Source organism: Ceratotherium simum, chromosome 16, assembly GCF_057802395.1.
Source record: "Ceratotherium simum simum isolate JZ-2026a chromosome 16, ASM5780239v1, whole genome shotgun sequence".
NCBI lineage: Eukaryota > Metazoa > Chordata > Mammalia > Perissodactyla > Rhinocerotidae > Ceratotherium > Ceratotherium simum.
This window is the reverse complement of record NC_141915.1, coordinates 32,372,902-32,400,446: the sequence shown is the minus strand read 5'-3', so window position 1 is coordinate 32,400,446 and position 27,545 is coordinate 32,372,902. Positions and strand designations below refer to the sequence as shown.

The 27,545-nt window shown below is 42.2% G+C and overlaps 1 protein-coding gene across 5 annotated transcripts in view; it reads left to right on the top strand.

Moving 5' to 3' along the window:
• Positions 1–2,360: 2,360 nt before the first annotated feature.
• Positions 2,361–27,545, top strand: part of TOM1L1 (target of myb1 like 1 membrane trafficking protein) — a 59,187-nt gene continuing 34,002 nt past the window's right edge. The window contains exons 1-8 of one of the 5 annotated variants that reach the window (XM_087440957.1): positions 2,361–2,576; positions 3,707–3,777; positions 4,359–4,443; positions 6,458–6,536; positions 12,723–12,872; positions 13,490–13,615; positions 15,368–15,463; positions 16,458–16,574. In XM_087440957.1, the coding sequence (XP_087297083.1) occupies positions 2,389–2,576; positions 3,707–3,777; positions 4,359–4,443; positions 6,458–6,536; positions 12,723–12,872; positions 13,490–13,615; positions 15,368–15,463; positions 16,458–16,574 (912 nt within the window). In that variant the 5' untranslated portion in view covers positions 2,361–2,388. The remainder of the gene's footprint in view (positions 2,577–3,706; positions 3,778–4,358; positions 4,444–6,457; positions 6,537–12,722; positions 12,873–13,489; positions 13,616–15,367; positions 15,464–16,457; positions 16,575–27,545) is intronic. The other 4 variants (XR_015554702.1, XM_087440956.1, XM_087440955.1 and 1 more) reach the window with 4 other exon arrangements.

The window sequence follows — 27,545 nt, the reverse complement described above, 5'->3', positions numbered from 1 at the left end:
TGAGATTTTGCTCCTGGTATCCAGAAATTAGAACCTTGTTTCTTTTTGAGACTCTGCTCCTTCTTGGACCTTACCTTGGCTGTGAATTCTATCCTGCTCCCAGACCATATTAACATCGACTGAGTTGATTTTCACTTCTGAGGAGGAGAGCGATCATGGAGAAAGAGGCAGAGCACAGAAGGAGAAGGCTGCAACCACCACAACACCCTCGTGGGCATGTGGAGAGAGAGAAAAGCTTCTCCCCAGGCATGGCTGAGACAGAACACAGGTAGTACTCATCAACCTGGTTCTGTTTACCCAGCCTCAATGTCCTGAACACGCTCCCCGGTGCCATTTTGCACGTTCTCAGTGCCTCAATCCTGTAACACAAGAAAATAAAAAACAAAACCACCTTTCAAATAAGAAGTAGCAGAGTTATGTTAGAAATCTGTCCGAATGGTTGGTTCCTTCCTAGTTCTCATTTCCTGATGGAAGGCCACGGACAATAACAGTAACTTAGGCTAAAATTGACTCTATTTTTTTGGTTTTTTTACTTTCTCTTTAAGGTTGCTTAATCGTAGGGTCCAGAGAAGGTGAAATATTTTGCTACAGTCTATAACATGGAACAGAGATTAGGTTGGTGATGTCACAAAAGAGGTTTTCAACAGTGTCAGCAGAGGTTGGACTGATGACTAAGGAAGTTGATAAAATCTGAAATAGCTACTCAACCTGAATAAGTAGGTGGAGAATATGAGTTACAGGCAGGACCAATCCCATTATGAGAAATACCATGACAACAAAAATGTTTCATTCTAGATTTTAGATCCCAGCTCACTTAGGTCAAGAAAAATTAGAAATATACGTTTCCCCTGGTATGTGAAAGTTCGCTTTACGCCACTTAGATTTTTCGAAAGACCTAACATGAGTACCTGTTTTTGCTAACTGAAAGAAATCTGAAGAGCATTTTCACTTTAAGGAAAAAAGGTGAAAAGAGAAAATAGCGTCCAGGGTTTTATTTGCAGCCAGTTAATTATAGAGGCGGGTGGCACTCTTAGTAGCCAGAGTGGCGCCGCCAAGCTCCCTCCCCTGGAACTGCACTCAGCCTCGCAGCCTCAAGCCGCCACAGCTTTGAACTGTGTGAGCATCTGTGCTTTATCTCTATTTATCTTGGTAGGTTATTTTTTTGGTCTGGGAAGGTTCAAAAAATTTTCCCATATAAATTAATGGTAATTGCTCCTTCCTTTTATGCCTTTTCAGTTTACCAAAGGTTCCATGGGAATGCTATACTTTCAGATAGCGGGGGAAATCTGTAACCGAATTAGAGGGGGAAAAAAAAAGTTAGTCCCTTGGCATGCATTGCAATTGGTTTTTACTTCTATTTTAAAATATGTAAGACTAAGGACATAAATCAGAGAAAGCCCCTTTGATCTCTCTCCTCATCACTTCCAGGGCCAAGGAAGGGCGCGTGGAACTGGGCCCAAGCTGACCACAGAATGCAAGATCTGGAGGCACAGGGAGGCCATTTTATGGCGAATTGCCATCACCTGGAGACACCCGACTCTCTAGCAGGCTCCGGCGTCGCTGGAGATTAACATCGCTAATCAGACGTTAAATGAACGCACAGGAAAAGGAAATAAATTCCTCTTCTGAAAGGGCAGCTGGAAAGGGGCTGGACTGCTCAAGCTCGGATTTACATTCCAAAGCAGTGCTGAGGCCAAACACACTCCTGCCTGAGCAGAAGGAAAGCCTCTCTCCTCAGCATCGCTGGAGAACACAGCTCCCAGGAGGGAGGGTTAGGAACCGACAGCTTGCGCGGCGCCCTGTGGTCCCTCAGGAAACAGAGGCGAGACAAACGACGCCGGCTCCTGGGAAGTCCCTAATTTCGAAGCCAATCCCTCTTCCTATCCACCACCTGCAGCTTTAAAGGGCAAGGGACACACCTCCCCTCCTGGATCTCTGGGGCGAGGGTGGGGGTGTAAATATTTCTAGTTATTCCATTCAGTGGTTAAATATTTATTTTGTGCGTGTCAGATACTGACCTCAGCGTTTTACGCCCTTAATTCTCACAATAATCCTGAGATTTGTATTATTAATCCCATATTTCCTTCTCTACGAAGGAGAGCAAGAGGCGCAGAGAAGAGCAGCAATTGGCCCGTAAGCGGCGGGATCAGAGCCCGGGTCTCTCATTCCCGGGCTGTGGCGCCGGGGCCGCCCGGCTCCGCGGGGGCGAGAAGCCCATCTGGGTCCGGAGCGACACCCCGTGGCCCGCCCGCGCGCCCCACCCGGAGCGGGGAGCGCCGCCTCCCCGCCAGTCCCGCGGGGCGCGAGGCAGGTGCGCGGCGCCCCGGAGCCCCGCCCCGCGTCCCCGTCCCCCGCCCGGTGCCCGGCGCCCCGCAGCGGCCAGGCGGGATGCGCAGCCTCGGCCCGAGCCCGGGACGCGCTCGGGCGAAGAGGAGGAGCCAGGGGCCCCGAGCGGGTGGAGTCGGGAGCCGGAGAGCGGTGGAGTCGGATTTCTTGGGCCCGGCTCTCTGGGGCTACCATGGCGTTTGGGAGGAGTCACCGGGATCCCTATGCGACCTCCGTGGGCCACCTCATAGGTAAGGAGGCACGAGGGGAGACGCCTGGATAGACTTTGGGGACTGGGGGACCCTTCCCGCTGGACTCCGTTCTCGCCCTGCGGAGGGCGGAGTTGGTCCAAGTTTGAGGACAATCCCTCCCCTCCCCCTACAACTTTCCCAGGGCACTCGCCTTCCACCCGGCCTCTGAGGCATTTCTTTATAGTCCACTCTTTCTAGAACCCGTCCTCAAAATCGCCCTTTTGATGTCTCCTGGGGAGTGGCCCGAACAGGTGACCCACGCACGGGATTCAGGTGCGGAGTGTTTGGGCCTCTCCAAGGAAAGAGCGTAGACTCGGCCAGGGGAAGGGTGTTCATCAAGTGCGTTCACTCGAGGGCACGGTATTGTTATGTCCGCTTTACAGAGGGGGAAAGGAAAGCTCAAGGAGGTGAAGAAGTGATGTGACCTCACTGTGACAGGCAGGTCTCTCCAAACCAGTTCTCTCTGGTGCCGGGCCCTTACAACCTGAGTTAATCTGAGTAATGTACGCGGAACCAGAAGCCAGTGACTGGGCAGTTTTCCCAGCACCAACTCCCGCCTCCCTCTTCTCCCTGATGTCTGCCTTGGGGACCCGGGTGTGGCACGCGCGCCTATCAATGCTAAGCAAAGCATGATAATGTCTGGAACTTAGTGGGGGTGAGGAAATGTGAGAACCTGGTAGTTCCAGTGAGGAGGCTCAGATTTGGAGTTTTGGTCGCAGCTCGATTAACTGCTGTGTGACATGGAACTCGCCACTTATCCTGAACCTTACTTCCCACATCTTTATAAAATGGTGAGAGTCACTATCTTTGAAGAGAGAATGCTTTCTAATGTTGCTGGATATATCCCTATTGAATATTAAAATGAACCCTGAGCAGAAATGGATTCAGACTGCATCATTGTAGGCTGATTAGTTCTTTAATGCTGTAAACATTTACTCACTGCCAGCTGTATACTTGGACCTGGCGCAGGCAAAGGTAAGACCTGGTCTCAACCCTCAGGGAACGCAGTCTTGTAAGGAAGATGGACACAGTTTTGTAGTGATAATATGGTATCTTTGCAATACAAGAAAAATGTAGAACACCCAAAATTTATGAAAATGGAGAAATTAACTCTGTCATGGTTTTTGAAGGGTGAATAGGAGTTTTCTAGGACGATGGAAAGGTGGAAGGAAGACCAAGGAATCAGGCAGAAGGAACAGCGGTATGTGCCTACACAGCACAGGGTTGGTTAGCTTTGTCCATTGGATGCCAAATTCAAATAGCTCCTTTTCTGGATGGGAAGCAGGCTAAGCTTTGGGATTCCCCCAACCAAACCTTTATTCTTGATCCCCCTTCATTATCCTTTTTCATTTTCTCTTCATTCCCCCAGGACCCCTTTTTTCATGTAGGAAAGATGTTAAACTCGTTTAGTTTGAGTGTTCTTTTACCCTTCCCAAACAGCATTTTGTATTCTTGAGGATATCTGGAGAGGGAAAAACATCTGATTCTTTAATAATGGGGTTCCAGGAGGTTTAGCCGGCCTCGCTGGCCCTGCAGCCAGGTGTTGTGCCTGCAGTGTTTGTTAATAGGTCACCCATTACTGTTGCAACAGCGGCACCCTGAACTTGACTTCTGATTGATTCCTGAATTCTTGGGAATTGCTGAGAAAAAAAGCTCTTTGCCCTTTGGTAACATAAACTCAATGGTACTTGCTAGTGAACTGCAGGCAGATTATTCCAAGAAGACCAGACATTTCTTATTTTGTTGTAGCTCAGACTCAACATAACAGCTTATTGTTTGCAGAAAAGGCTACATTTGCTGGAGTTCAGACTGAAGATTGGGGTCAGTTCATGCACATCTGTGATATAATTAACACTGCCCACGATGGGTGAGTACAGTGTTTGGTTCGTGCCTTTGCCTCTGATAAGTAGCATCAGAACTACAGCACATTTTCTCTTGCAAACTCTTTGGTTTTCTTGTTGAAAGTGTTTTCATCACCCCTTAGGCACCCGCTGCCTTTTGAAGACATGTCAGCTTGAAATATTAGGACAGCTGCTTGTTTCAGCCTGTGGAATATCTGAGAATCCATTATAATTTTTCTCCTCTTTGCCTTTTCCTGAATAGTTTCAAGTTTTGTCTCTGTGAGCCTCAAATTCCTTGTTCTTTAAAGAGAGACAGATTGTGCTTTAGAAATTCCCCCTGCTCTGATTGCCAGTATTTTATGTTACTGTAATTGAGAAATATTGTCAAGGAGCTAGTGGACTCCTGGGGGTGACCTGTCTCTGGGCAATGGTCATTACTAACCAGGAAATAATCTACCAGTCTTTTTTCTCTCTCCCTGTCACAAGACAATTTTTTTCTTCCAAGTGCCAACTCACCCATGTTCATGCTGTATTCTTAAATGACATGCTATCTTTTATTATACTTTTTAAATTTTAGAGAATTAAAGTTTTAAAACTCATTAAGAAGGCCAACTATTTTGTGAATTTAGTCTGAATTACAGGTTGTTATAAGGGATACAATTTTGTTAATTTTCCTGTGCATATTAAAGTGATAAGTGATATGAGCGTGGGGGGTAGTCACAAGGGGTAAAGGAAGACTTGTATATGGTGATCAACAAACAAAAATGTACAACCAAAATCTCACAATGTTATAAACTATTAAGACATAAATAAAAAGAAAAAGTGATAAGTCACAGCAAAACAGATTTAGTCTAGTTTATGTTGATGAAAAGCTTAATTATTGGCTATATCAATGGAAAGTGCTTATGTTAGTAATTTAAAGTGTCAGTGTTTTCTCTATAATGTTGTTTACCATATTTGGTTACTCTGAATCTTTTCTTCACTGATAATACTAATTTCTTCATTGATAATACAAAAAGGGAATCTCAAAATTATTTTTCCTTTTAAAACAGTATTTTTCTTCTTTTAAACTCGTCCAAAAGTTTAATCCTAGATTTTTAATAAGATTTTTTAGAAATATAGATATCTATAAAATATTGTATTTTAAAATAGTTATAATTCTATGTAAGCATATGTAATATTATATAATTATATTATCATATAATAGAAATTCTCTCCACGCAAACATAACAAAATTGGAAAGCAGTGTGTAAAAAGGATTTGTATCTTTTTTTTCAGTTTTGAGATAAAATTGACATACAGCACTATGTAGGTGTAAAGTGTACAGCATAATGACTTGTCATACGTATATTGCAAAATGATTACCAAGTAAGTTTAGTTAACATCCACCATCTCATATAGTTCCAAAAAAAAATTTTTTTCCTTGTGATGAGAACTTTTAGGATCTACTCTCTTAGCAACTTTCAAATATACTATACAGCAGTGTTAACTGTAGTCATCATGTTGTGCATTACATCCATGACTTATCTTAAAACTGGAAGTCTGTACCTTTTGACCATCTCAAAGTAAATTTTGACCCTCTGCTTATACATAGTTCTTCCTTTTGTAACATAAAGTTGTAGCATATGAGAAGTTGACCTAGTTAGTTGTAATTCCTACTACTTCCCCTTGCCTATAGGGTGCTCAGGAAATACTAATAGTCTTAATTAAAATGGGTAACCTTCATTGTTTTGGAAATTACATTTCCTATAAACTGGTTCTGTGCATTGATAGAAAGATATCGATATGAGTACATTTCATGTGGAGTGCTTTCTAGGTAATACTTGTATGTAAATATTTTTATTCCCACAAGTGGGTAGGTAGTATTGTATGAGGAATCAGGTGTGAGAAGTTAAGTGATCTGCCCAGGGTCACGCAGCAGAACCAAGGCCTTGGTCTTCTCCTTAGCCATTCCTCTTTCAACAATGCATATTGCTTTTCAGAGACTATTTGTTTTCAGCAGTTCCTAAATTGATGATTTCACTGTATTTATTGCTGTAGGCCAAAAGATGCAGTAAAAGCTTTGAAGAAAAGGATTTCCAAAAACTACAATCATAAAGAAATCCAACTTACCTTGTCAGTAAGTACTTTAATGTTATAATTATAAGACTCTAAGATTTCCCAAGCAACGGTCACATTTTTAGTTTTGGGTAAAAAAAATATAAATATCCTGGGATAATTAATAGGTTAGCAAAAAGTTGTTTGCCATATGAATTAAAACTTTTTGTTTATTGAGAATTGCAGAATCAAGAGTTTTGTTGATTGTAATAGCATTTACTTTTGTGGAAAGAGAGTGTTCCTGGCAAATCAGTTTTTCCAGGTCAGGAGATGGAAATTGGTCACAAAAACTTATAGATACTGAGCCGATCAAGAAGTTGTGTATGTGTTATGCATGGGGAGAACTGAAGTCTTGAAAAATCCCTCCCATCAGCTTTCTACCTCACTTGAACACCTTTCTGGAATTCTGAGATGCTGGCAGCTTGTTAAGTTTCAACCAAGTTCTTCTGCTTGGTATTATTTGGAGAATGTTCTGTGTTGATTTAAGCAATTCTTTTATGCGCCCTTGGGTGTGGACACTTATTTGACTTGTTCCCATTTTCCCCCCATCCTTGGCCATATGACCTCTTCAGTCACTTTGGTGAGTTGCCCTTTTTCCTTCAGTATGTTTTTGCAAGCCCTGCCTGCTGCCTGAGAGTGAGCTGTGTGGCTTTCTAATTTCTTCTGCATGCCTTTGTTTCCCTCGGCCCAGCCCCAGGCCCTGCATGGTTATGGCACCATTCAGCCAGGGGTCACACTTCACACTGGTCACCCTTCACACTGCTCTTGGGGACTTTGAGAGTGTTTATCCAGACGGCTATGGGGCAGAGGTGAGCACAGCGCCCATTTTCTAGTTTCCAGAGGAAGACAACTTATCACCTCTTGCTTACTTGGAGAGTAACTGAATGAGAACAAACGAATTGAACAGTCTTAATGATGCTATCACTGAAGAAACCCTTCAAGTTGGGATCTGAATCAAAAAACTATTTTTAGAGGCATTTTCCTCCTTCACCTTCTTTTGACCTCTCCCCTGTTCTTTACTCATAGCAGCCTCCTCAGGGAGGTCACAGAATGGAGAGAACTCTGGAGAGAGGAGTAAGGCACTTCAGTAGAAATATCACAACAATGGGTCTATAATAGAAATAAACCTTTGCCTGGCACCTGATTGATGCTCTCGGCAGCTCTGTGAAGTAGTTGTATTATTAACTCCATTTCACAGATGAGGAAACTGAGACTGAGGTTGTGATTTTTTTTTTCCTCAAGATTTGAGTGCCATAGGCAAGATTTCAACCTAGTCCTCAGATTCTAAACTCCATGCCCTTGCCCCATACCACCTTGCTTCTCAGAATGAATCAAGCCCCTTGAAATAATGGGCTACTGTTTTTGTGTCTTCAACTCCTGTACGTGGTGTAAGACCCAGTACATCAGTGTATCAGGTGTCGACTGAATTAATGATTGAGTGTCCTTCAGCCCGCATCCTACTCTCCTTATCCGGGAAGACTCAAAGTCTAATGGGATGTAATATAGAATTGGGATAGAAAGATACGTAGCTGTGCCCTAAAATGAAGTGGATCCTAGGATATCTCAAGGCTCCTGATGGTTAGGAAAATTGACTGAGGAAGATAAGGGCAGAAGATGAATTTATGCCCCCTTCTGTATTTCAGCATGTGGTATTTCACCTTCTTACAGTTGTTTATTCTAAATAATGGGTTTGTCTCTTTGTCTGTTGTATCCAGCCTACTTGACATTTCTATAGTTGCTTCTTATCCCTGTCTCCAGATCTTCCTTCTTCATGGTTCCTTCCTTCTGAGGATGAACCAGGACCCTGAGGAAGTTGGGTTATTCCAGAGTGTTGTCTCTTCTGGCCCTCCACTTCTCTTTGGGTTCCCATTCTTTCTTCCCTTCAGGTAGTCTGATCTCTCAAGCCTTACTACCAGCTAGCTGCCTGTTCCCATTACCTGTTCCACCTCAGATAACTGTACATCCTCCACCTCGTGATTTCCACACTGGTACATGAGAACAAGCGAATCTAAAACCTGTGCCAAGATAAGCGTGAGAGTCACCGGTTGGGGGTCAGAATAGCCCCTCACTGTTAGCGTCAGAGTTCATTAAGGTACCTGCTTCTCGGATTTTCTTTAAATAGGCCTTTGACTCTTGATAGCTTCATGCAGATTTCCCCAAGCTGTTTATTTAATGGCCCAGTCACCTCATGTCAGACAACTCCATTGCAGAGGTATGCTTAAGGCCTCAGAACTGACTTTAATATTAACTTAAGCCAGACTTAATTATGAGGGAAATTAGTCACAGAAAGAATCATCCAATGTTTGTCAAAGGCAATTGTATGCTTACCAATAAACTCTTTAAAAATGAATCTCCGCATATGACATTTCCATTTTATTACTATGAAGTGATGAGAGCCTGTCAAAGTTGATTATAGATATTCTTTGTATTATCTGTCATTTGGGTTCTCCATGGACGTGTTAGCCTTGATTAGCTCTTTGGTGGCATCTGACTAGACTGTGATTTCCTACCATCAGTTGCTGAAGCAGTTTTGTCAAGAAGCCGGTAGTTTTGTTTTTTTAAAAAGTGTTATGTTACCAGGCTTTATAACTCTTAGCCACAGCCTAGCCTTTTCTTGAATGAGTCAATTGTGATAAGTCTCAGCAAGATATGATTGTCAAATGGAAAGTGGTTGAACAGATTCCTAGGAATCAGTTAGTTAATAGGCCTTTGTGGAGCACCCCGTAGGTGGTGAGCTATGAGGGTTTCAGAATTAGTGTAAAATGTATTTATTTCTCCAGGAGCCGTTTGTAGAGTGAGCTCGTCCCTTAGGGTGGCCATACCTTGGTGTGGTCTTCAGCTCTGGATGGCCCCAACACCTGGGTTACTGTGCTTGATTTAGAAATTTATTGTGAGAAATAAAACTACCAAATAGCTCTCTTTTGTCCAGCCATTCTGGAAAGAATACTTATACTGCTAATCAACATATTCTCCCCGATAGGAAATTATCGATGGAAGCACATGATCAAAATAGCTACCATTTACTAAGGTCCTGCTATGTGTCAAGCTCTTTATATACTTTATATTCATTTAAGCCTTACAAAAAGGCTCTAGAGGGAGGTATTATGCCCATTTTGCAGCTGAGGATGGTGAGGCTTAATAAGGATAAGTGACTTGCCCAGCCAAGTGCAAAAGGAGATGGGTGAAGCCTGAAGTCATTATACTCTTTAGTCTCTCTTGGTCCCCTGGCTCCTAGGTTCTCTATCCCGATTCAGATTAAGGTTTCTTGGTTGTCCTGTTTCCAAAGATAGGTCATCTGAACACACAAATTGCACCAAAACCCAATTTCAAAATGTATAAAGCAACATATTTAATTTTTCAAATTTGCCACAATAGGTTTTATTGCTTATCTGAGTGGGCTTGGGGGTGACAGAGCTACTGGTGACATAATGGAAGAGGTGATATAGAAGTAATTAGTCCTGACATTCTAGATTCCAGTGGGAAAACACAAAGGGCATGATTTGTGATCTCCAGATGTTAACATTGTTAGCATTTCATGTTGACTCTTTGATTTCATGCGGATAACCTCCTGAGAATGTTACCTATTACCATAAAATCTTGGTGCTCCAAAGATAAAAATCGGTTTGTGGAATATTTAGCAAGAAATTCACCATTCATTTAGGGAAAGTGAGACTGGAGGCTAGGTATCTTGCCTAAGTCTGCATAACCAGTTGGATGAAGTATTTCTATAAATTCCCATTGAACTAGAGGTACTTTTCCTCTCAGCATTTCACCAAAAAAAACACCTCATCATAATAACGTATCAGGCAGAAAGTCATTAGTTATTCAACTTTTCAACTTGTCTTTCTGCAAACAACTTGCATTAAAATAGATTCCTCTTACTATGTTTTGGATTTTGTTTTTATTTTCCTTTGCCTTGAAGGTTGTCCCTGTGTTTTACAGAGCTACATGTGCTCAGCTTCTGTATTTTCTGATTGCCTTCTTAGCCACATTGTCCTTAAAACTACAGCTTTCATCCCCCATACCTTCTTCTTTTTGTATTGCCATTAAAGTGACACAATACAGAGCATGGTGTAAAGTCAGTTTTCAGGCCTTCTTTTCTGCAAAGATGATTATACCTGTCCAGTTATGTTATGGTTTCTGTGACCTGTCTAAACCAAAGTGGTAGCATGGAAACTAGAGATTTAATTTTGTTTTTAGATCCCTTTTAGAAATCTACTCTCTGCATTTCTTCAATACCAGCTCATTCTTTCTCAGCCTGACTTCTGCTCATGTTGCTTTATTGAAAATGCTTTTTCAGGATGACTAATGACCCCACTAGTCAACACACCTAGCTGAGTTTTTCTCAGTCCGTATTCTTAACTGTTTGACACACCATCCTCCTGGAAACTCGGCCCTCTTTTGACTTTACCAATATTATGTTCTCTTTATTTTATGCGTCAATTTCTGTGGTTGCTCTTCAGTTGCCTTTCTTGAGTTTTCTTCCAGCCCATGTGATAGGGGAACCCCATTGCTCCAGCTATTCCTCTTCTCTGCTCATCAAAGGAAGCCTGGATTTCTACTTTTTGCCTAACTCTCCTGAACTGTAGTTGTGCATGTACAGCTCTCAGCTAAACATCTCTGCTTGAATGTCCCCCATCTTTTGTCTTGGTCATCTTAGACTGCCGTAACAAAAATATCACAGCCTGGGTGGCTTAAACAACAGACATTATTTCTCACAGTTTTGAAGGCTATGAAGTCTAAGATCAAGGTGGCGGCAGATCCGGTGTCTGGTGAGGGCCCACGTTCTGGGTTGTGGATGGTCATCTTCTCATTGTATCCTCACATGGCCAAGAGATCATCTCTCTCATCCCTTTTTACGAGGGCACTGATCTCATTCATGACGGCTCCACTCTCATGACCTAATTACCTTCCCAAAGATCCCACCTCCAAATACCATCACAGTAGGGCTTAGGGGCTTCAACATAAGAATTTGGGAGGGACACAGACATTCAGTTCATAGGACTTTTAAACTCAAAAATCTAAATTTCAACCCATCGTTTTTACCCCAAACCAATCATTCCATCCCATCCACTTCCAAATTTCCATCCAACGTGCCATCAGTCTCACGCAGAATGACAGCCAGTTAACTTTCGAACATCTTTTTTCAACAAACACACAGTTGTTGAAAGTTCTTCCTTCATAATTCTCTCATGTCTTTCCCTTCCTTGCCCTACGTCATCCTAGTTTAGGCCTTTCTGCATCAGGCCTGTACTAGTGGGTCCCTACTGGATTTTTCCATCATTCTGGGTTCTTTTGCCCTCCAATTCCCTTTATAGAGTGCTGCTTGAAAAGCTTTCCAGAGCACACATTAACCTTTCTCTCAAGTTCAGGATCGATGGTGATGGTATGATGGTGACAAACTACCAAGAATGCTCAGTGGCTTCTTAGTGCCTTCAAGATAATGTCCAAACTCTTTACACTGCCACACAAACTTCTCTACACTCGGGATGATGCCCCTCAGACTCGATTCACCCTACCTCCCCAATGTCCCCAATTTGCCTACATAAAGAAGCCCCTACACACCAGAGTACTTGTTTTCCTCCTCACAACTCAAACACTTTGTCAGCTGTATGTGTATTTTTAATACCATTTTCCTGTCTAGAATATTCCTCTACACTCATTCATACTTTTCTTAATTTTCAAAGCCCAGCTTAAGACCAGCGTTTTCTAAAAGTTTTAAGACCTCCTGGTCCTAAATTATCACATCTGCCTAAAAAGGTCTATAGCTAAGGTAACTGTGTAATTTATCATCCAGACCAGGACATTTTTGGGAGTGAAAAGGGGTATCATCACAAATAAAGCCAGGACAACAGAAATATAGCAGGACTTCTGTGGAAAAACTGGGACCTATGTCACTCTGTCTACAGCTCATATGTTTTGTTTGTACTTCCCATTCAGCCCTTGGTACTTATTATCTTGTATTGTTATTAATGCTCTTATAACTATGTCCTGACTCCCCACGAAGTCCATCCTCTAAGCAGTTACAATATGCCTTACACTTCCTCACATTCCTAGAACCTAGTTTTTTGCCATATATTTAATAGATACTAAATTCTGTTTGTTAACTAGAATGCTGGTGGAAATCATTACTTAGCAATTTTTACCTTATATTTAGCAAGGGGTTTGCCAGGGAGATATAATGTTTAATTTGTTCTCTCTAATTTAGCTTATTGACATGTGCGTGCAGAACTGTGGTCCGAGTTTCCAATCTCTGATTGTGAAGAAGGAATTCATTAAAGATAGTCTAGTTAAGCTGCTAAATCCCAGATACACCTTGCCGTTACACATTCAGAATAGAATCTTGAATTTCATTAAGGTAAGTCGGTTGTATGCCTTATGGGATGGTAAACTTCTAAGATTAAAGATTTAATTACATACCTCCTAATTGAGTGATCCTTTACAAACCTAGAATTGAACCGGAAAGCATTTTTACTATTTTATTTTCCGTGTAATAATCATTTCTTGACATTGGATAGTGCCGTTATGAAGAATTTGTAGTCTGTTCCCTCCTTTTCTCTGTTTCTATTTTATCCACGTCAGGTGGGAAAGAGTGTAATGTGTACCTCCATTTTGCAGGTATGGAAACTATGCTCTGAAGTAGAGAACGGACTACTTTCAGAGTTGCTTGGCAAAAGAGCTACTGATGCTATTTTAGAATCTTTCTATTAATTCTGGGTTTAGTACAGCAAAAAAAAATCGATAGTATCTATTCCAGGGCTTCATTAAAATGTTGAGGCATGGGAGTCTGCTGATTAAAAAGATGTTATTATTCTGGTCTTTGAAAATGTGCATTTTGTCCATGGCATTCAACAGTAGCTTACGGAAAGCTGAGATACATAATTGTCAGTTTCTCATTTGCTGTGCCCAGCTTAAGAATTGTGTTTTGGTTTTGCTGCTGTTTTGACTCTGGAACTTTCCATCTCTTGAATTCAGACTTGGTCACAGGGTTTCCCAGGAGGCGTGGACGTAAGTGAAGTGAAAGAAGTGTACCTTGACCTGCTTAAGAAAGGTGTTCGGTTTCCTCCCACAGAGATAGAGGCTGAAACAGCAGGACTAGAGGTAGGAGGCCTTTCTTTGACCTTGTAGAGTAAGGTAGTGGGTTACGTGGGTCTTTTCTCATTGAAAGGGACACCCCTAGCTCCATCTAGCTTAAGCTAAAAGACTAATTTATGAGGTTACCGTGATTTCTCCTAGAATAACCAAGCCGTGAGAGAGTTGGTGTTAGTTGGATCTTTGGAATGGCAGAGAACCAAGCACTCAAATGCCTTGTTGCTTGTCTGCTTCTCTTTGATCACCAGCTTCATTCTTCTCTCTCATTACAGATTAGCTTTTTCCACACAGTAGACAACATAGCTCCCAAATTTTCATGTTACAGCTTTCGTTTTGTCAGGTTCCAAGCTCAAAAACTTTGGCGAAGGGACTCATTGAACCAACCTGAGTCAGTTTTCTATTTCTGCACAAATCAACTGAGGTCATCTAAGAACATGGGGGCTCCAAAAGAAAATCATTTGGATATAGTAGAGGAGGGGGGCAGTTTTCGAAAGAAAGGGTTGGTGCTAGGTAGGCAAGGGTCTCTACCACAGGTGGTCATATAATAAACTTATTATTAATACTGTGCCCATGGAGGAGTTTCTAGATATTCACATGTATTCATTCTCAAGTTTGCAAATAATTTTCAAGGTTTTGAACTTATAATACTTTGAGTGGCTGATTATAATTCAACTCCTAACTTTCTGTAATTTCCATGATGTGAAACAGCAGTTCTTCTCTTCTATAGATAGATCAATCCTGCTTTGGTGGAATAAGCAATTCAGGTATATACTGGAAGTCTGATCTTCATGGAGGCATTGTTCTGAGGGCTAACTCTTCTATTTGTGCAGGCTGCTCCTGGCCATTAGCCCCTTGCCCCATCCTATTGTCCAACCAGGAGCTTGCTCACCATACCCCTTTTTCTCTTTCTTCCAAGGCACAATATAGTGGAGGCCTAGGATCTTGCTACTCAAAATATGACTTGGGGTATAATCTGGGAGCTTGTTAAGTATATTCAATCAACTCAGTCAAACTCTTCATTTTTACAAGATTTCCAGGTGACTTATTGGCACATTAATCTCCAGAAGCACTGGCCTAGGGCCTCTGCTTTGGGCTCTCTACCCAAGGATGGAAATGAGGTATTGACTCTGGTAGTATTCATTGGTGGAGAAGGAGATGCCTTGCCAGCTGTGGCTTAAAAAGACTTGACACAGGGCTGGCCCCGTGGCTTAGCGGTTCAGTGCGTGCGCTCCGCTGCTGGCGGCCCATGTTCAGATCCCGGGCGCGCACAGATGCACCGCTTCTCCGGCCATGCTGAGGCCGCGTCCCACATACAGCAACTAGAAGGATGTGCAGCTGTGATGTACAACTATCTACTGGGGCTTTGGGGGAAATAAATAAAAATTAAAAAAAAAACAAACTTGACATAAATTATTTTTAACAACCCAAAGAGAGGGCAGCAATGATCCCACATGACCTTTTATCGTGTAGACCCTTGGTGTAAACTAAGAGCATGTTATTTAATTTTAATTTAGTTAATAATCAGTAGCAGCCACCTGTCATTGAATACTTTCTCTGTTGTGGGCACACCATTTGCTTAGCAGTCTTCTCAAAATGCTGGTCAGGTTGTACACTTGAAGATTTACTGTGGGCTAACACCCCCCACCCAGGACTTTGGTTGAGGGAAAGTGATTGAGTCATCTGAATGGAAAAACTGGGCTTGGGTGGCTATGTTAAATCAAATAATAATATTTCCATATTTCCTACTGGTGGGCTGCCCAGATCTCATCGGATCCACCAGCATCTGTTCCTACTGCACCAGCTCTTCCTTCTGTAATTGCTCCCAAGAACTCGACTATCACATTGGTCCCAGAACAGGTAACAATAGCAACAACTATATTTATTGTTGGCTCTTTCTACGTTCTAAGCACTTTATATACAGTTTGTTTCTTCTTCTTAACAACATTATGAGGTGGAGGTACGTTATTACCCTCATTTTACGGAGGAGGGACTGAAGCTTAGTGATGCTGTGTGACTTATAATGGTTCAATTCTAAGTGGGATTATTACCTTGGATTCTGTCTTATTCTAAAGCCCAAGCTCTTAACAGTTGTGCTCAGCTAGTGGCTTTCATGTCTTTGTGGAGACTGGGCTGTGGACACAACGGCTCTTGTGTCCACCAGCTGATTCCTGTTGCTCCTAATAGGACTGCCCATGTACCATTTCAGAGTTCAGTAAGTGGTAGCCTTATTACTAGTATTAATTGTGCAACTGAATTCCATTTACTTGTTTATATCTGTTTATCAAAGGTCCAGAGAAGCAATATCATATGAAGCTCATTTCTGTCCTGCTATAAGGGAACTATCATTGAAGACTTTGTATTATTATTATTCAGTATTATATAAAAGTTCATGCCATTAATTCCTCTTAGGATTTAATCCAGGAAGGAAAAAAGTGTTTCTCTTTTGATTCTTCCTTCCCTAATGCCATGAAAAATATAAAACCTGTTTTTTTCCACTGCTTGCCAAGAAACCCAGACAAACATTTGCCATTTTGTCCAGGTTCCTGGTATAGTCACCTTCCTCCTTCTCCATATTGGTTCTAATCTGGCTTTTTTCCCCCTTCATTTTTAACTTTCCTAAACCTTATGTTTGGATTTATTACAAGAGATCTCAAGTCCTTTTAGGAAGTGACAGATTATGTGTTTGTAAAGTAATTATATGTATATTTATATTAATTTAAATATAAATTTGAAAATGTTGAGTTTTGCAAAAGCATTTTCTCTTCCAACAAATGTCTCCTGAGAGAAAGAAACAGGTAGCCCTTCTTCATGTGTCACACATACTGACTGGTGATTGTGTTGCTCTCTACAGATTGGAAAATTGCACAGTGAGTTGGATATGGTGAAAATGAATGTGAGAGTGATGTCCGCCATATTGATGGAGAATGTTCCTGGATCGGAAAATCGTGAAGACATAGAGCTTCTGCAGGTGTAGTATGATTGCAGGGACACTCAAAGTGTCTCTTAAAATTATTCTCTAAACTTAGAGCCTTGGAAATGGAAGATACCTTAACATTGTCTAGTCCATCCTCCTGCATCTTCAGTTTATTTCTAAACTTAACAAAAAGATGCAAGGATGACTTTATCAGAAATGCAGTAGTAACTTAAACATGGTCCTTATTCTCTTGCAACAAGTAATTTACCATCATTTAATCATTTATAGTCTTGGTCATATACAATGTCTTATTAGTCTCGAGTTGTTTTAAATGTGTAAAGGTTGCCTTTATCCATGCATTCAACAAACACTGAATAACTGCAGTGTGGTAAACGATATAGAGATGAAGAGGATGTCCTAGTTCTCAAGGTACTTATGTCTAGTGAACAAGATTGTTTTGTAAACAACTTGTTTAATAAAGTATTATAGATGTTATAATAGAAATTTGTTTATTATATGGTGGGATCAGGGCTGGGGGCAAGGAGAAAGGTGAGGATTTTTGGAACTATTTAGATTGAGGCAGTACTCGGGCTTTGGAGGAATAAGTGGACAGTGCATTTGGACCTGTGTGAGCATGTGAAGAAAACCATGAGCAGTTCATTATTACTGGAGCGATGGCCCTCCTAGGCTTTTTTCTATGTCTGTACATCCATACGCTCTACTTTTTTCCCCTCTAATGATTTGTTCTAATGATCAATTTTATATTTTAACACACCTATTAACATATTAATTTTAGAACTCGTTAGGAAAAAGAATCAGTTTCTAAATCTTTTTCCCAAATAAGTTAAGAACCTTGTCATATTTTTACTTGTCTTGGATTCCCACTCCCCACTTCTCCTGTTGGTGTTATCTTTCCTTTAACTTCTTAGATTGTTAGTAAATAACATTTTTCTAAATCATTGCTTATTTGGGAAACAATAAGTTGTAAAACTTGACTCGCTCAACATTGCTTCTTGTGTATTACTGCTATCTCCTTGAATCATTACTCTTGGTAAACTTGGAGTGTTTCCTGTCCAAAAATGTCTTTTTGCTCCCATGTTAAGTTCCAGTAGTTTGGCTAGATACAGAATCCTAGATACAAAATTCTTTTCCTTAAATCCTTCGAAGAGACTGCTCCATTGTTATCTCGCACCCAGTGATGCTGATGAGAATCTGATATTATTGATCCTTGCACTTTTGTTTTATAATCTGTTTTTTTTTTCTGGTTGCATTTGCGATTTCTCTTTACCGTATCGTTTTTGAAATTTCGCTACACTGTCTGGGGATATGTGTGCATGTATGTGCATGTGTGTATTTTTTTACCTATCCTGCTTAGTACTTAATAGGCCCTTTTGCCCTGTCAACTTGCATATATTTTAATTCTGGGAAATTCTGAGTTCTTCAAATATTTCTTTTCTACCATCTTTCTATTCTTTTCCTATGGAACTTTTTTCAGATGATGAAACTTCCAGTTATGTTTTTCTTATCTCTTAACATTTTTTAAGTACTTTCCATTTCTTCATTCTTTTGGGCTGTAGTTCTAGGAAATTTTCTCTATTTCATGTATTATTTCTCTGAAACTTGTATATCAGATTGGCTATTCAGCCCTTCTAAGGAATGTTTAATTTCAACAAGTATGTTTTTTATTTTTAAAAAATCTATTTAGATTTTTGTGAGTTCTTTTTTTCCATGGATGTGCTTTCCCCTTTTATCTTCCTAAGGATAGTAGTTCTTTTTAAAGTTGCTTTTTGATTTGCTCTATGGATTTTCCTCCCTTGGGTGCAAATTCTTTTGTTTATCCCTTCTTTCATTTGCGTTCCTCAAATATCTGGCTGGATTGCTGATAGTGAACTCATTTTTGGGTGAAGTTCCCTGGCAGCTGGTCTGCATTTTCTGTGACCTAGCTCACCTGTGCCGAGGGGAGGACACAATTGCTGCAGCATGTGTTTGGTGCTGTTTTCAGAGTAGGTGGGATTGGCATGGGATGATGCTGGGTGGGATGTGTTGGTAGCTGGTCTTCTGAGTTACGTGCTTCCTATTTTTCCTAGATGCTACCGGCAACTAGAACTAATACCCTATGCCTCTGTCCCAAGCATTGCTCCCACCTGGAAACAGACACTCCTGTCTCCTTACCTCAACTCTGTTAGCTGCCCTTCGTGCCATCTTGTTCCAGCTCCCACAGTCTATAGGTGCAGAGTGTCCTTCATTTTCCTTCCATGTTCTGTGGTGGTACTCACTGTGGGCAGTCTTGAATGTCCCGGATTGTGCTTTCCTCTAATCTACGAGTCAGCAAACTGGCCCGTGGGCCACATGCAGGCCTCAGTCTGTTTTCGTGCTGGCTGTGAACTCAGAATGGCTTTTACATTTTTAAAGAGTTGTTTAAAAAAAAAAAAAAAGGCCATTTCTCAAGCTGTATCTAAGTCAGCCTACCTCCAGAGACCACTAGGGAGTCAGACACACCTCTTAAGAAACTCCTCACCACCCTGCACCCACTATTAGTTGATTTGAGTTTGTGGTATCTCTCAGGGACGTAGGGATGACAAAAGGACTTAACACCACAGCTTGGGAGCGTAAAGTTCCAGGTATGGAATGGTAAGAGCTGGTCTATGCAGGTTATTGAGGGCCCCATAGGCCATGCCAGAGTGGGCTTAACTCAGAGAGCAGAAGGGAGCCATTAAAGGGACGTAAGCTGAAGGACTGCATAACCAGATAACATTTGAGAAAGATTCCTCTGATGATATTAAGGTAATAAATTCTGTGGGAAGCAAGACAAAACTCTAGGAAACAATTTAAGATAGCACTTCCCACTGGTCTTATGCTGTATTCTGTGGGGGTGAAATGCTATCTATGGTCAAAGTTTGTAAAACCAATTGCCTACCGTATTTCTCCTCTTGGAGGTGTTAGAGAGCAAGAGCTCTCTCCACCCGATGTGCACAGAAGCCAGTACCATGGAACACCGGTCTTTGAGGGAAGAAAGTTTATTATGCAATTTATTGGTAAGGAGACAGAAGGAAGGCTCTCGACTCTTGTCTCTCTGATCCAGGGTATAGGGTAAAGTTTAAGGGCTCAGGGAGGACAGGCTGGTATGCGAAAGCGCTGGCAGGATGAGTTTCGATTGGCAGATCAAAATTTTCTCTTCTGTGCACACTCCTGGCTGGCTCACAGCCCCTGAAAAATAGCCTTAACATTCTGTCGTTAAGATGAGGTCAGCACAGTAAGCAAGGGTAAAGTTGTTATGCAGATTTAAGTCACTGCCTTCTCTATTGATAAGAGTTTCTAGAGATTTAGTTGCCTTCTCCTTCCTGGCTCAGAGAAGTAAGGCACTCTTACAAATGGAGATTTCTCTTATAAATGTAAATTTCCCTTACAAATGGGTAACTTCTACTATGTTTTCAGAGCTTTCCTTGTGTCTGTTTTTTTTTTTTTTTTTTTTTTAAGTAATCAGCCCCAGATAATTTTTTATACCAAAGAGGCATGTTTTGGAGTGGCAAATTCTGTTCCTTGTCCTGTGGTTACAAATCCCCACTTTTGTTGTTCATTCTTCAGTCTTGAGGGAAATCTGGTGACCACCCCTCTAGCTGCTTCCTACTGATAAGGGGCATAGGCTTAACAGGGGCTTGAGAAATGAAATTGTTTAGCTTTTAATTGTAAATACTCATGAGTCCCATGTTGTAATCTGGTTGTTGCGTTATGGGGCTCCTTTTATGATCATGACTGAGCATGGGGAATAGATTTTTAGATATGAGAAACACAGCAAGTGCAGGGTTTGACAAGGAGGAATATAAATCCTAGTAGACATAACATTATGATACGTAACTTAATCAATCCCTCAAATATAGACTTTATTCCTGACAGGATCCATGAGAAAATATTGTTCAAGAGATCAAACTCAGGTTCTTGGGGTGACACTTGTTGGAACCAAGTTGCCTCTTGTCTAATTTTGTCTATGTGAGTTTCAACCTCTGAGGAGGTGTTGATATAGACGCAACAGGAAGAATTTGCTACAGCACAAACACCTCCTTATTCACCTAGGTTGTAATCTAAAGCAATCTGGTTATCTAATACTGCTTTAGCTAAGGAACCTGATGCTTTCTGTTGGGAAGCTACGGCTTGGGCCACTTCCCTGGTTACTACTCCTAAGGTGAGAGAGCGATTTCTAATCATATGTTCATAAGCTGCCACACCCCACCAGGTAATAAGGTTCATCTAAAGAAATATGCATCAGAGTCTTCCTGGTATCCAGGCAAATATTTGTCTGGTGTTCTCAAGATCGAATCTTCATCTAATATAGGTCTTTTAGTTCTAGCGAAAAGTTTTAAGGAACTAGTCCAGGGCTGGGCTTCGCTTGAGTTATGTATAGAGAAACGAGTGACTAAATATCCTAATAGACAGGTACCTCCTCTGTGCCAGCTATCAAGGCAATTGTAGGCCCAGTGTTGACGATTGGATCCACAGACAAAGACATACCCTTAGGGGGCACATAGGATACCTTAGTCATGTTGTTAAAATTCAGGCTTTCATTTTTGGGGATTTTATCTAGGATCTGGTCAAGCCAGGGGTCAGTGCAAGGCAGTATCCAGGAGGAAGAATTTAATCCACAGGTTGGTATAGAATTGGGTGTTGCATAAAGAAACACTTTTTTTTTTTAATTAAAATCCTGACATAATTGGGTGGGCTTATAATTTGGATCTCGCCAGCACCTTTCCTCGACCAGATAGTGGGAAATAGGAACCGAGAAGGTAAGTATCATTGAGTGTGCAGGTGAGTATGGTCTGTCCGTTAGTTCATTTCCGGTCTTGACGGCTCTGGGTTCTTTTGTCCTTACATTCTTCTCCAGTAACCATCATAGGCTGCATTTTGGGGGCCATTATAAAGAAACATGGGACAGGAAATCCTCTGTCGATTAACCTGACCCCTCTATAGGTTACCTCTGAAGGTTTCATATCATAAGTCACAGTCCAATCAGGTATACTTGAGAAATTGACTATTTCTTGACAAATCACTTGATTTCTTGAGATCTTGGGACTTGAGAAATTACTATAGAGTCACCATGATCATGTACTGAGTAGGGCTTTGGGTGACAGATCCCACAGTCAGTTAGGTTTCCTGATTTTGAAAGAGTCTGTGAAGTTCCTATTACAGGGTTATCTTTCCAAGCCTGAGAGGCTAGGGCGAAAAAAAGAACATAGCAAAGAAAAGTAGGGGACATTTTATAGCCTGGACTTGAATTGACAAAGAAAATGGTTCAGTCCATCTGGAGGAGGCAATTAGTTTGTAAGAAAGAAGTAGAAAGTCAGGATAATTACAACGAGAAGAAGAAAAAGGACAGTATACCAAAAGGAGTCAGGCAAAGATGTGTCAGTGAGAGGGGTTTGAAATTAAGGAGGTATGGATGGTCAGGCAGTGCAGAATAGTGTATATGAGGACAAGGTAATTAAGTTGCATCAGTACAGGCCTGGTTCGCTATCTTGGGTGAGCTGTCTTCTTCAGCTGTCGGCTGCTTCCGGCCTCTCAACCTGATCAGACAGAAGCTGACTTTAGAGGCAGGAATGGCTTCTTATTTATTTGGGGATCCAAGAGTTCCCTCAGTTTTGTTGCTTTTCTGAAAAGTAACTTGAGATCAGTTAAAGGTTCACAAGAATGCTCTTGGGTAGAAAAGTTGGCCGTGGGCCTCCGTGGCCACCCAGTGTTTGGGTGATTTGGTCCTTCTGTTTCCTGTTGTCCGTGAAGGGGGTTACCTATCTGAGAATTATAAAGGGGATGAGGGGTGTCCTGACTGGAAATGGGTGTTATTTTTGTTCATGACTGGTGTATCCAAGGTTTAACTCTTTTTAATTTTACTGAAGAATGTGTAACCAGAAGGACTTCATAGAGTCCATTCCACTTAGGCTGCAGTTGGTCCTCAGCGTGTTAACTTTTCCAAGTCTTGAGGGGACCCAATCCCCTGTGCTTATGCAGTGCAGGGGAACATCTGTGGGAAACATTAGTCAGCTAGAAACATATTTATATATAGCAGATAAAGTAGCACCTAGAGACTGTACGATTTTATAGCATCTAATTCTTTTACAATATGATCATTTTCAAGATTGCAATACTACTTAGTCTTAAGGAACAGTCCCCCATATAATATTTCACAAGGGCTCAATTGGATCCTACTTCTAAGGGCTACTCTTAGCCTAAGCGGGCAACTGGCAAGACCTTATGCCATGTTAAGTTGGTTCCCTGACATATTTTGGCAATTGTTTTCTTTAGGGTATGCTTCATCTTTTCAGTCTTTCCTGTAGACTGAGGCCTCCATGAAGCATATAATTTCCATTGTATTCCAAGGGCCCCAGACACCTCTCGTGTTACCTTGGCTATGAAAGCTCCTCCATTATCACTTTGAATTGAAAGAGGCAGCCCAAAGTGAGGGATAATGTCTTTTAGTAAGGCCTTTGTTACTTTGGAAGCCTTTTCCGTCCTACATGGAAAAGCTTCAACCCATCCTGTGAAGGTGTCCACAAATACCAGTAAATATTTATAATTGCCCATGGCTCTTGGCATAACAGTAAAGTCTATTTGCCAGTCATCTCCTGGTTCAGTTCCTCAGGTTTGCACCCCTTTTATTATTGGAGGTGGCCCAGTTTGGGGATTGTTTCTGGCACAAATCAGGTAATTTTGCACTACATTTTCGATAGTCCTTTGCATTTGTGGACCGACAATAAACTTTTGTAGCCAATGATAGGATGCGTCTCTCCTATAATGGGTTCCTTGATGTAGGTGAGCAATAATTTTTTCCATTAAATGCTCAGGTATAAGCGCTAGTGCCTGTTTATTATAAATCCAGCCTTCTTTAGTTGTTTAATACTGATTACCATCTAAGTTTCTAGAGTCAGAATGAAATCCCCGTTCATCTGCTCTGTCTAGATCTGTTTCTGAATACTGAGGCTTAAACAGGGACAGATCCACACTCAGAATGAGTGGTAGGGCCTTAGGACTTGGATTTTTGCTTCTGGCTGCTTGTTTTGCAGCCTGATTGGCCAAATTATTTCCTTTAGCTATATAACAGTCTTTTGGTGGCCCGGGTACTATGGCCATCTTTTCCAGAATCATAACAGAATCTAATAAGGCCGGTATCTCCTCTGTATGTTTAATCTCTTTCCTTCCTGCTGTTAATAGGCCTCTGTCTTTCCATATAGCCCTACGTGCATGCACCACAGAGAAGGCAGACTTCGAATCAGCATAAGTGCTTACCTTTTTCTCAGCTCCAAGATGTAGAGCTCCTGGGAGGGCTGTAAGTTCTGCCTTCTGGGCAGATGTACCTGGAGGGAGGGCTTCTGCTTCTAGGACTTCCCGATGAGTTACTGTTGCATACCCAGCCTTTCAATGTCCGTAGTCCATGAAACTGCCCCTGTCAGTAAACATTTCCACATCTGGATTCTCCAAAGGCTGGTCAGTCACGTCGGGTCTGCTGGAGTAAACTTCTTCGATTATTTGTATACAATTACGGACAGGTTCTCCTGTCATGGTGGGGAGCAGAGTGGCTGGGTTTAGAGTGGATACTGCCTTTAATTTTTTTTTTTTTTTTAATTTTTTTTTTTTCCCCCCCCAAAGCCCCAGTAGATAGTTGTATGTCATAGCTGCATTTCCTTCTAGTTGCTGTATGTGGGACACAGCCCCAGCATGGCCGGAGAAGCGGTGCATCGGTGCGCACCCGGGATCCGAACCCGGGCCGCCAGCATCGGAGCGCACGCACTTAACCGCTAAGCCACGGGGCCGGCCCACTGCCTTTAATTTTAATTTGGGTTGTCCAGTAGTATGGCCTTATATTTGCCCAGTCTCCCTGAAGTATGCCACTGTCCACCTTTTTGTTCAAGTGGAGATAGCAGGCAATGTGGAGCATGCATGGTAGTAGGCTGGCCCAGAGTAAATTTTTCAGCTTCTTGTGAAAGGTCACAGGTTGCAGCTACAGCCTGGAGGCAAACTGGCCACCCTTGAGGTATGATTTCCAATTGTTTGGAAAAGTAAGCTACTGGCCTTCTGTCAGCACCTAAATTCTGAGTTAGCACTCTAAGACTTACACCCTGTCACTCATGTACAAAAAGATCCAGTGGCTTTCTAATGTCTGGGGGACCAAGTGCTGGGGCTGTTAAAAGTTTCTCCTTGATGGTATGAAATGCCTTATGGCATTCTGCAGTGCAGTTTAATGGCTCATTGTCATTTCCTCCAAGAGCCTCATCTAGGGGTTTGGCCATGAGTCCAAAGTTAGGAATCCAAATACAACAAAACCCAGCCATCCCTAAAATCCTCGCAGTTGTCTTCTGGTGGTGGGTACAGCCATCCCAGCTAGTGCTTCCCTTCGATCTGGCAATAAGTTTCTTTGTCCTTTTGATAACTCAAATCCTAGGTATTTTACAGTTGGTCAAGAAATCTGTGGCTTTCTCTTGGAGACTTTATATCCCCGTTCTGCCCAAAAATTTAAAGTAAGGATTGTATTTTGGTCTGAAGCTCCTTTAGTTTTACTAGCAATCAGTATGTCATCCACATACTGGAGTAAGACTCCCTCAACTTAACTGGAGATCTCTTAAGTCCTTGGCTAGGGCTTCCCTGAAAATGGTGTGGGCGTTTTTAAAGCCTTGTGGGAGTACCATCCAGCAGTATTGTTATTTTACATAGGTCTCTGGATCGTCACATTCAAAGGCAAACACTTGCTAGGAGTCGGGACTTAGGAGTATACAGTAGAAGGCATCCTTTAAGTCCAGAACTGAAAACCAGCAGAAGTCTCCAAATAAAGTTGTAAGCAAAGTATAAGGATTTGGTACCACCGGATGTATATCCTCTACAGTTTGGTTAATGGCTGTCGAATCCTGTACAAAACAATAGTCTCTGGTCCTGGTTTTTGCACTGGCAGGATGGGAGTGTTATACAGGGATTGACAAGGTCACATTAACTGGCATTTAAGAGAGGTGGCTATCCGGTTTTGTACATTCTTTTGCATGTCTCTTTAAAGGGTATTGTTTGAAATTTGGAGTCGTGGCTCCTGGGTGGAGTTTTACTACTATTGGATCAGCCATCTTGGCACTTCCCAGCCTCCCGTCAGCCCAAACATCTGCTCGTACCTTTTGCAGGACTTCTTCAGGGACTTCTGATGGAGGCTTGTCTCCCCGTTGCAGCAGTGCTGCTCGGAGGGCGCAGGCTTGATCTGGGAGGACTTTAATGTCTACCTTTTCCGGTGAAAAAGTCACTTGGGCATTTAGTTTTGTTAGTAGATCTCATCCCGATGATGGAATAGGGCACTCAGGCATATACAAAAAGCTGTGCTTCAGATAACATTTTCCCTATGTGACACTCGAGTGGCTGTGGGAAAGGTTTTTGAGAGACTTCCCCAGATATACCAGTAATGGACGTGGTCTTGGGGGAGAGGGGGCCCCGCTTGGTGTTTAGTACAGACTAAGTAGCTCGTGTCAATTAGAAAGTCTATAAGTTTCTTTCTCACTGCTGTTGTTATCTGGGGTTCCTTATGGGAGATGTTGATGGAGCTGGTGGAGTCTAGAGGAGCCCCTTGGCCCCATCCTTGCTCACTGTCAGCAAATTGGGGCATCAACTGGTGGTTGAGCACATTCGTTTCCTCTCTCAACTTCGAGAACGGTTAGGACATTCCTTTTTCCAGTGGCCTTCCTTCTTACAGTAAGCACAATGTCTTGACCCCAGGACTGAGGGTCCCTTGCGGTTGGAAGGTGAGGGCCCCCGGGGTCTTACCCATGCCGTTTGTCTTTTCTCAGTGGCCTTGGTGGATCTTGACTGAGGGCTGCGGCAAATAGGGCGGTTTGCTGTTGCATCTTTCTGTTTCTCTTGTTCCTGGTCAAGCCTATTAAACAATTTGAAAGCAATCTCAACCAGTTGAGACTTGGGCATCCCCATTCTCCCTTCAGTCTTTGTAATGTTTTTCTTATATCGGGGGCACTCTGGCTGATAAAAGTCGTATTGATCAGCCTCATGTTATCCACATGTTCCAGGTCAATATCAGTAGACTTTCTGTAGGCTTCAAAGACTCTCTAAGGAAGTGTAAGGATTTTCTTTTGGCCCCTGTTGTACCTCCTGGACCTTATTTAGGCTCTTCAGTTTTGGGACTCCACCTCGCATTCTAGTTATTAAACATGCTTTATAATGGTTAGGCTTGCCCAGTCTTCGGGGTCATTGGGGTCCAGGCTGGCTCAACCCTGGCTATGGCCTCTACTGCTGGAGCACTGACTGGACTCTTAGGTTGTAACTCATGGAGTCTCGTGGCTTCCAATATCGTCCTACGCTCCTCTGGGGTGAGGAAGGTATTCATAAGGGCCTGAATGTCTGCCCAGTTGGAGTTACAAGTAGAAAAGATGGACATAAATAAACTTTCCATCTTTTGGGGATCATGCTGGTAAGTGGGCGTGTTGTTTTTCCAGTTGTATAAATCTGAAGTTGAAAAGGGGTATGCAGGAACAAAAATCCTCTGGGCCGGCCTTGGTTATCAAGACCTGCAGGGACTTGCTGTATCGGAAATTGCCCTGCCTGGGGTGGAGCATTCCCTGGGCCAAATTGAGTACCTCGATGGGTATGAGGAGGGGAGACCATTCCTTTCTGACTATTAGTTAAAGGGGTACAAAGCCGAGCCAGCAGCTTCATAGAGGGTCATTATGCCCTTCCTGGTCATCTCCTGCATATGGTGGAGGTGATGTAGGGGATAGCAAATGAGGAATGATAAGGTCATCATCTGACTTCAGTGATTCTGGGAGGACAGGTTTTTTCTGTAGCACCTCCCTCTGTAGCATAACTTTATATCTCTTTTGCGAGTTCTCGTTCTGATATAGAGATGTAAAAGATTTCACATAGGGGATCTCATCCCAGTGAGTACTGGGGCCAGGCTGTATTACAAAAGGATATCATTTTCTTTTTCTTCGTGGGCTCATAACTGAACATCGTCCAATTTTGAAGAATGCATCCCAACAGGCTGCATTTTGGTATACCTTT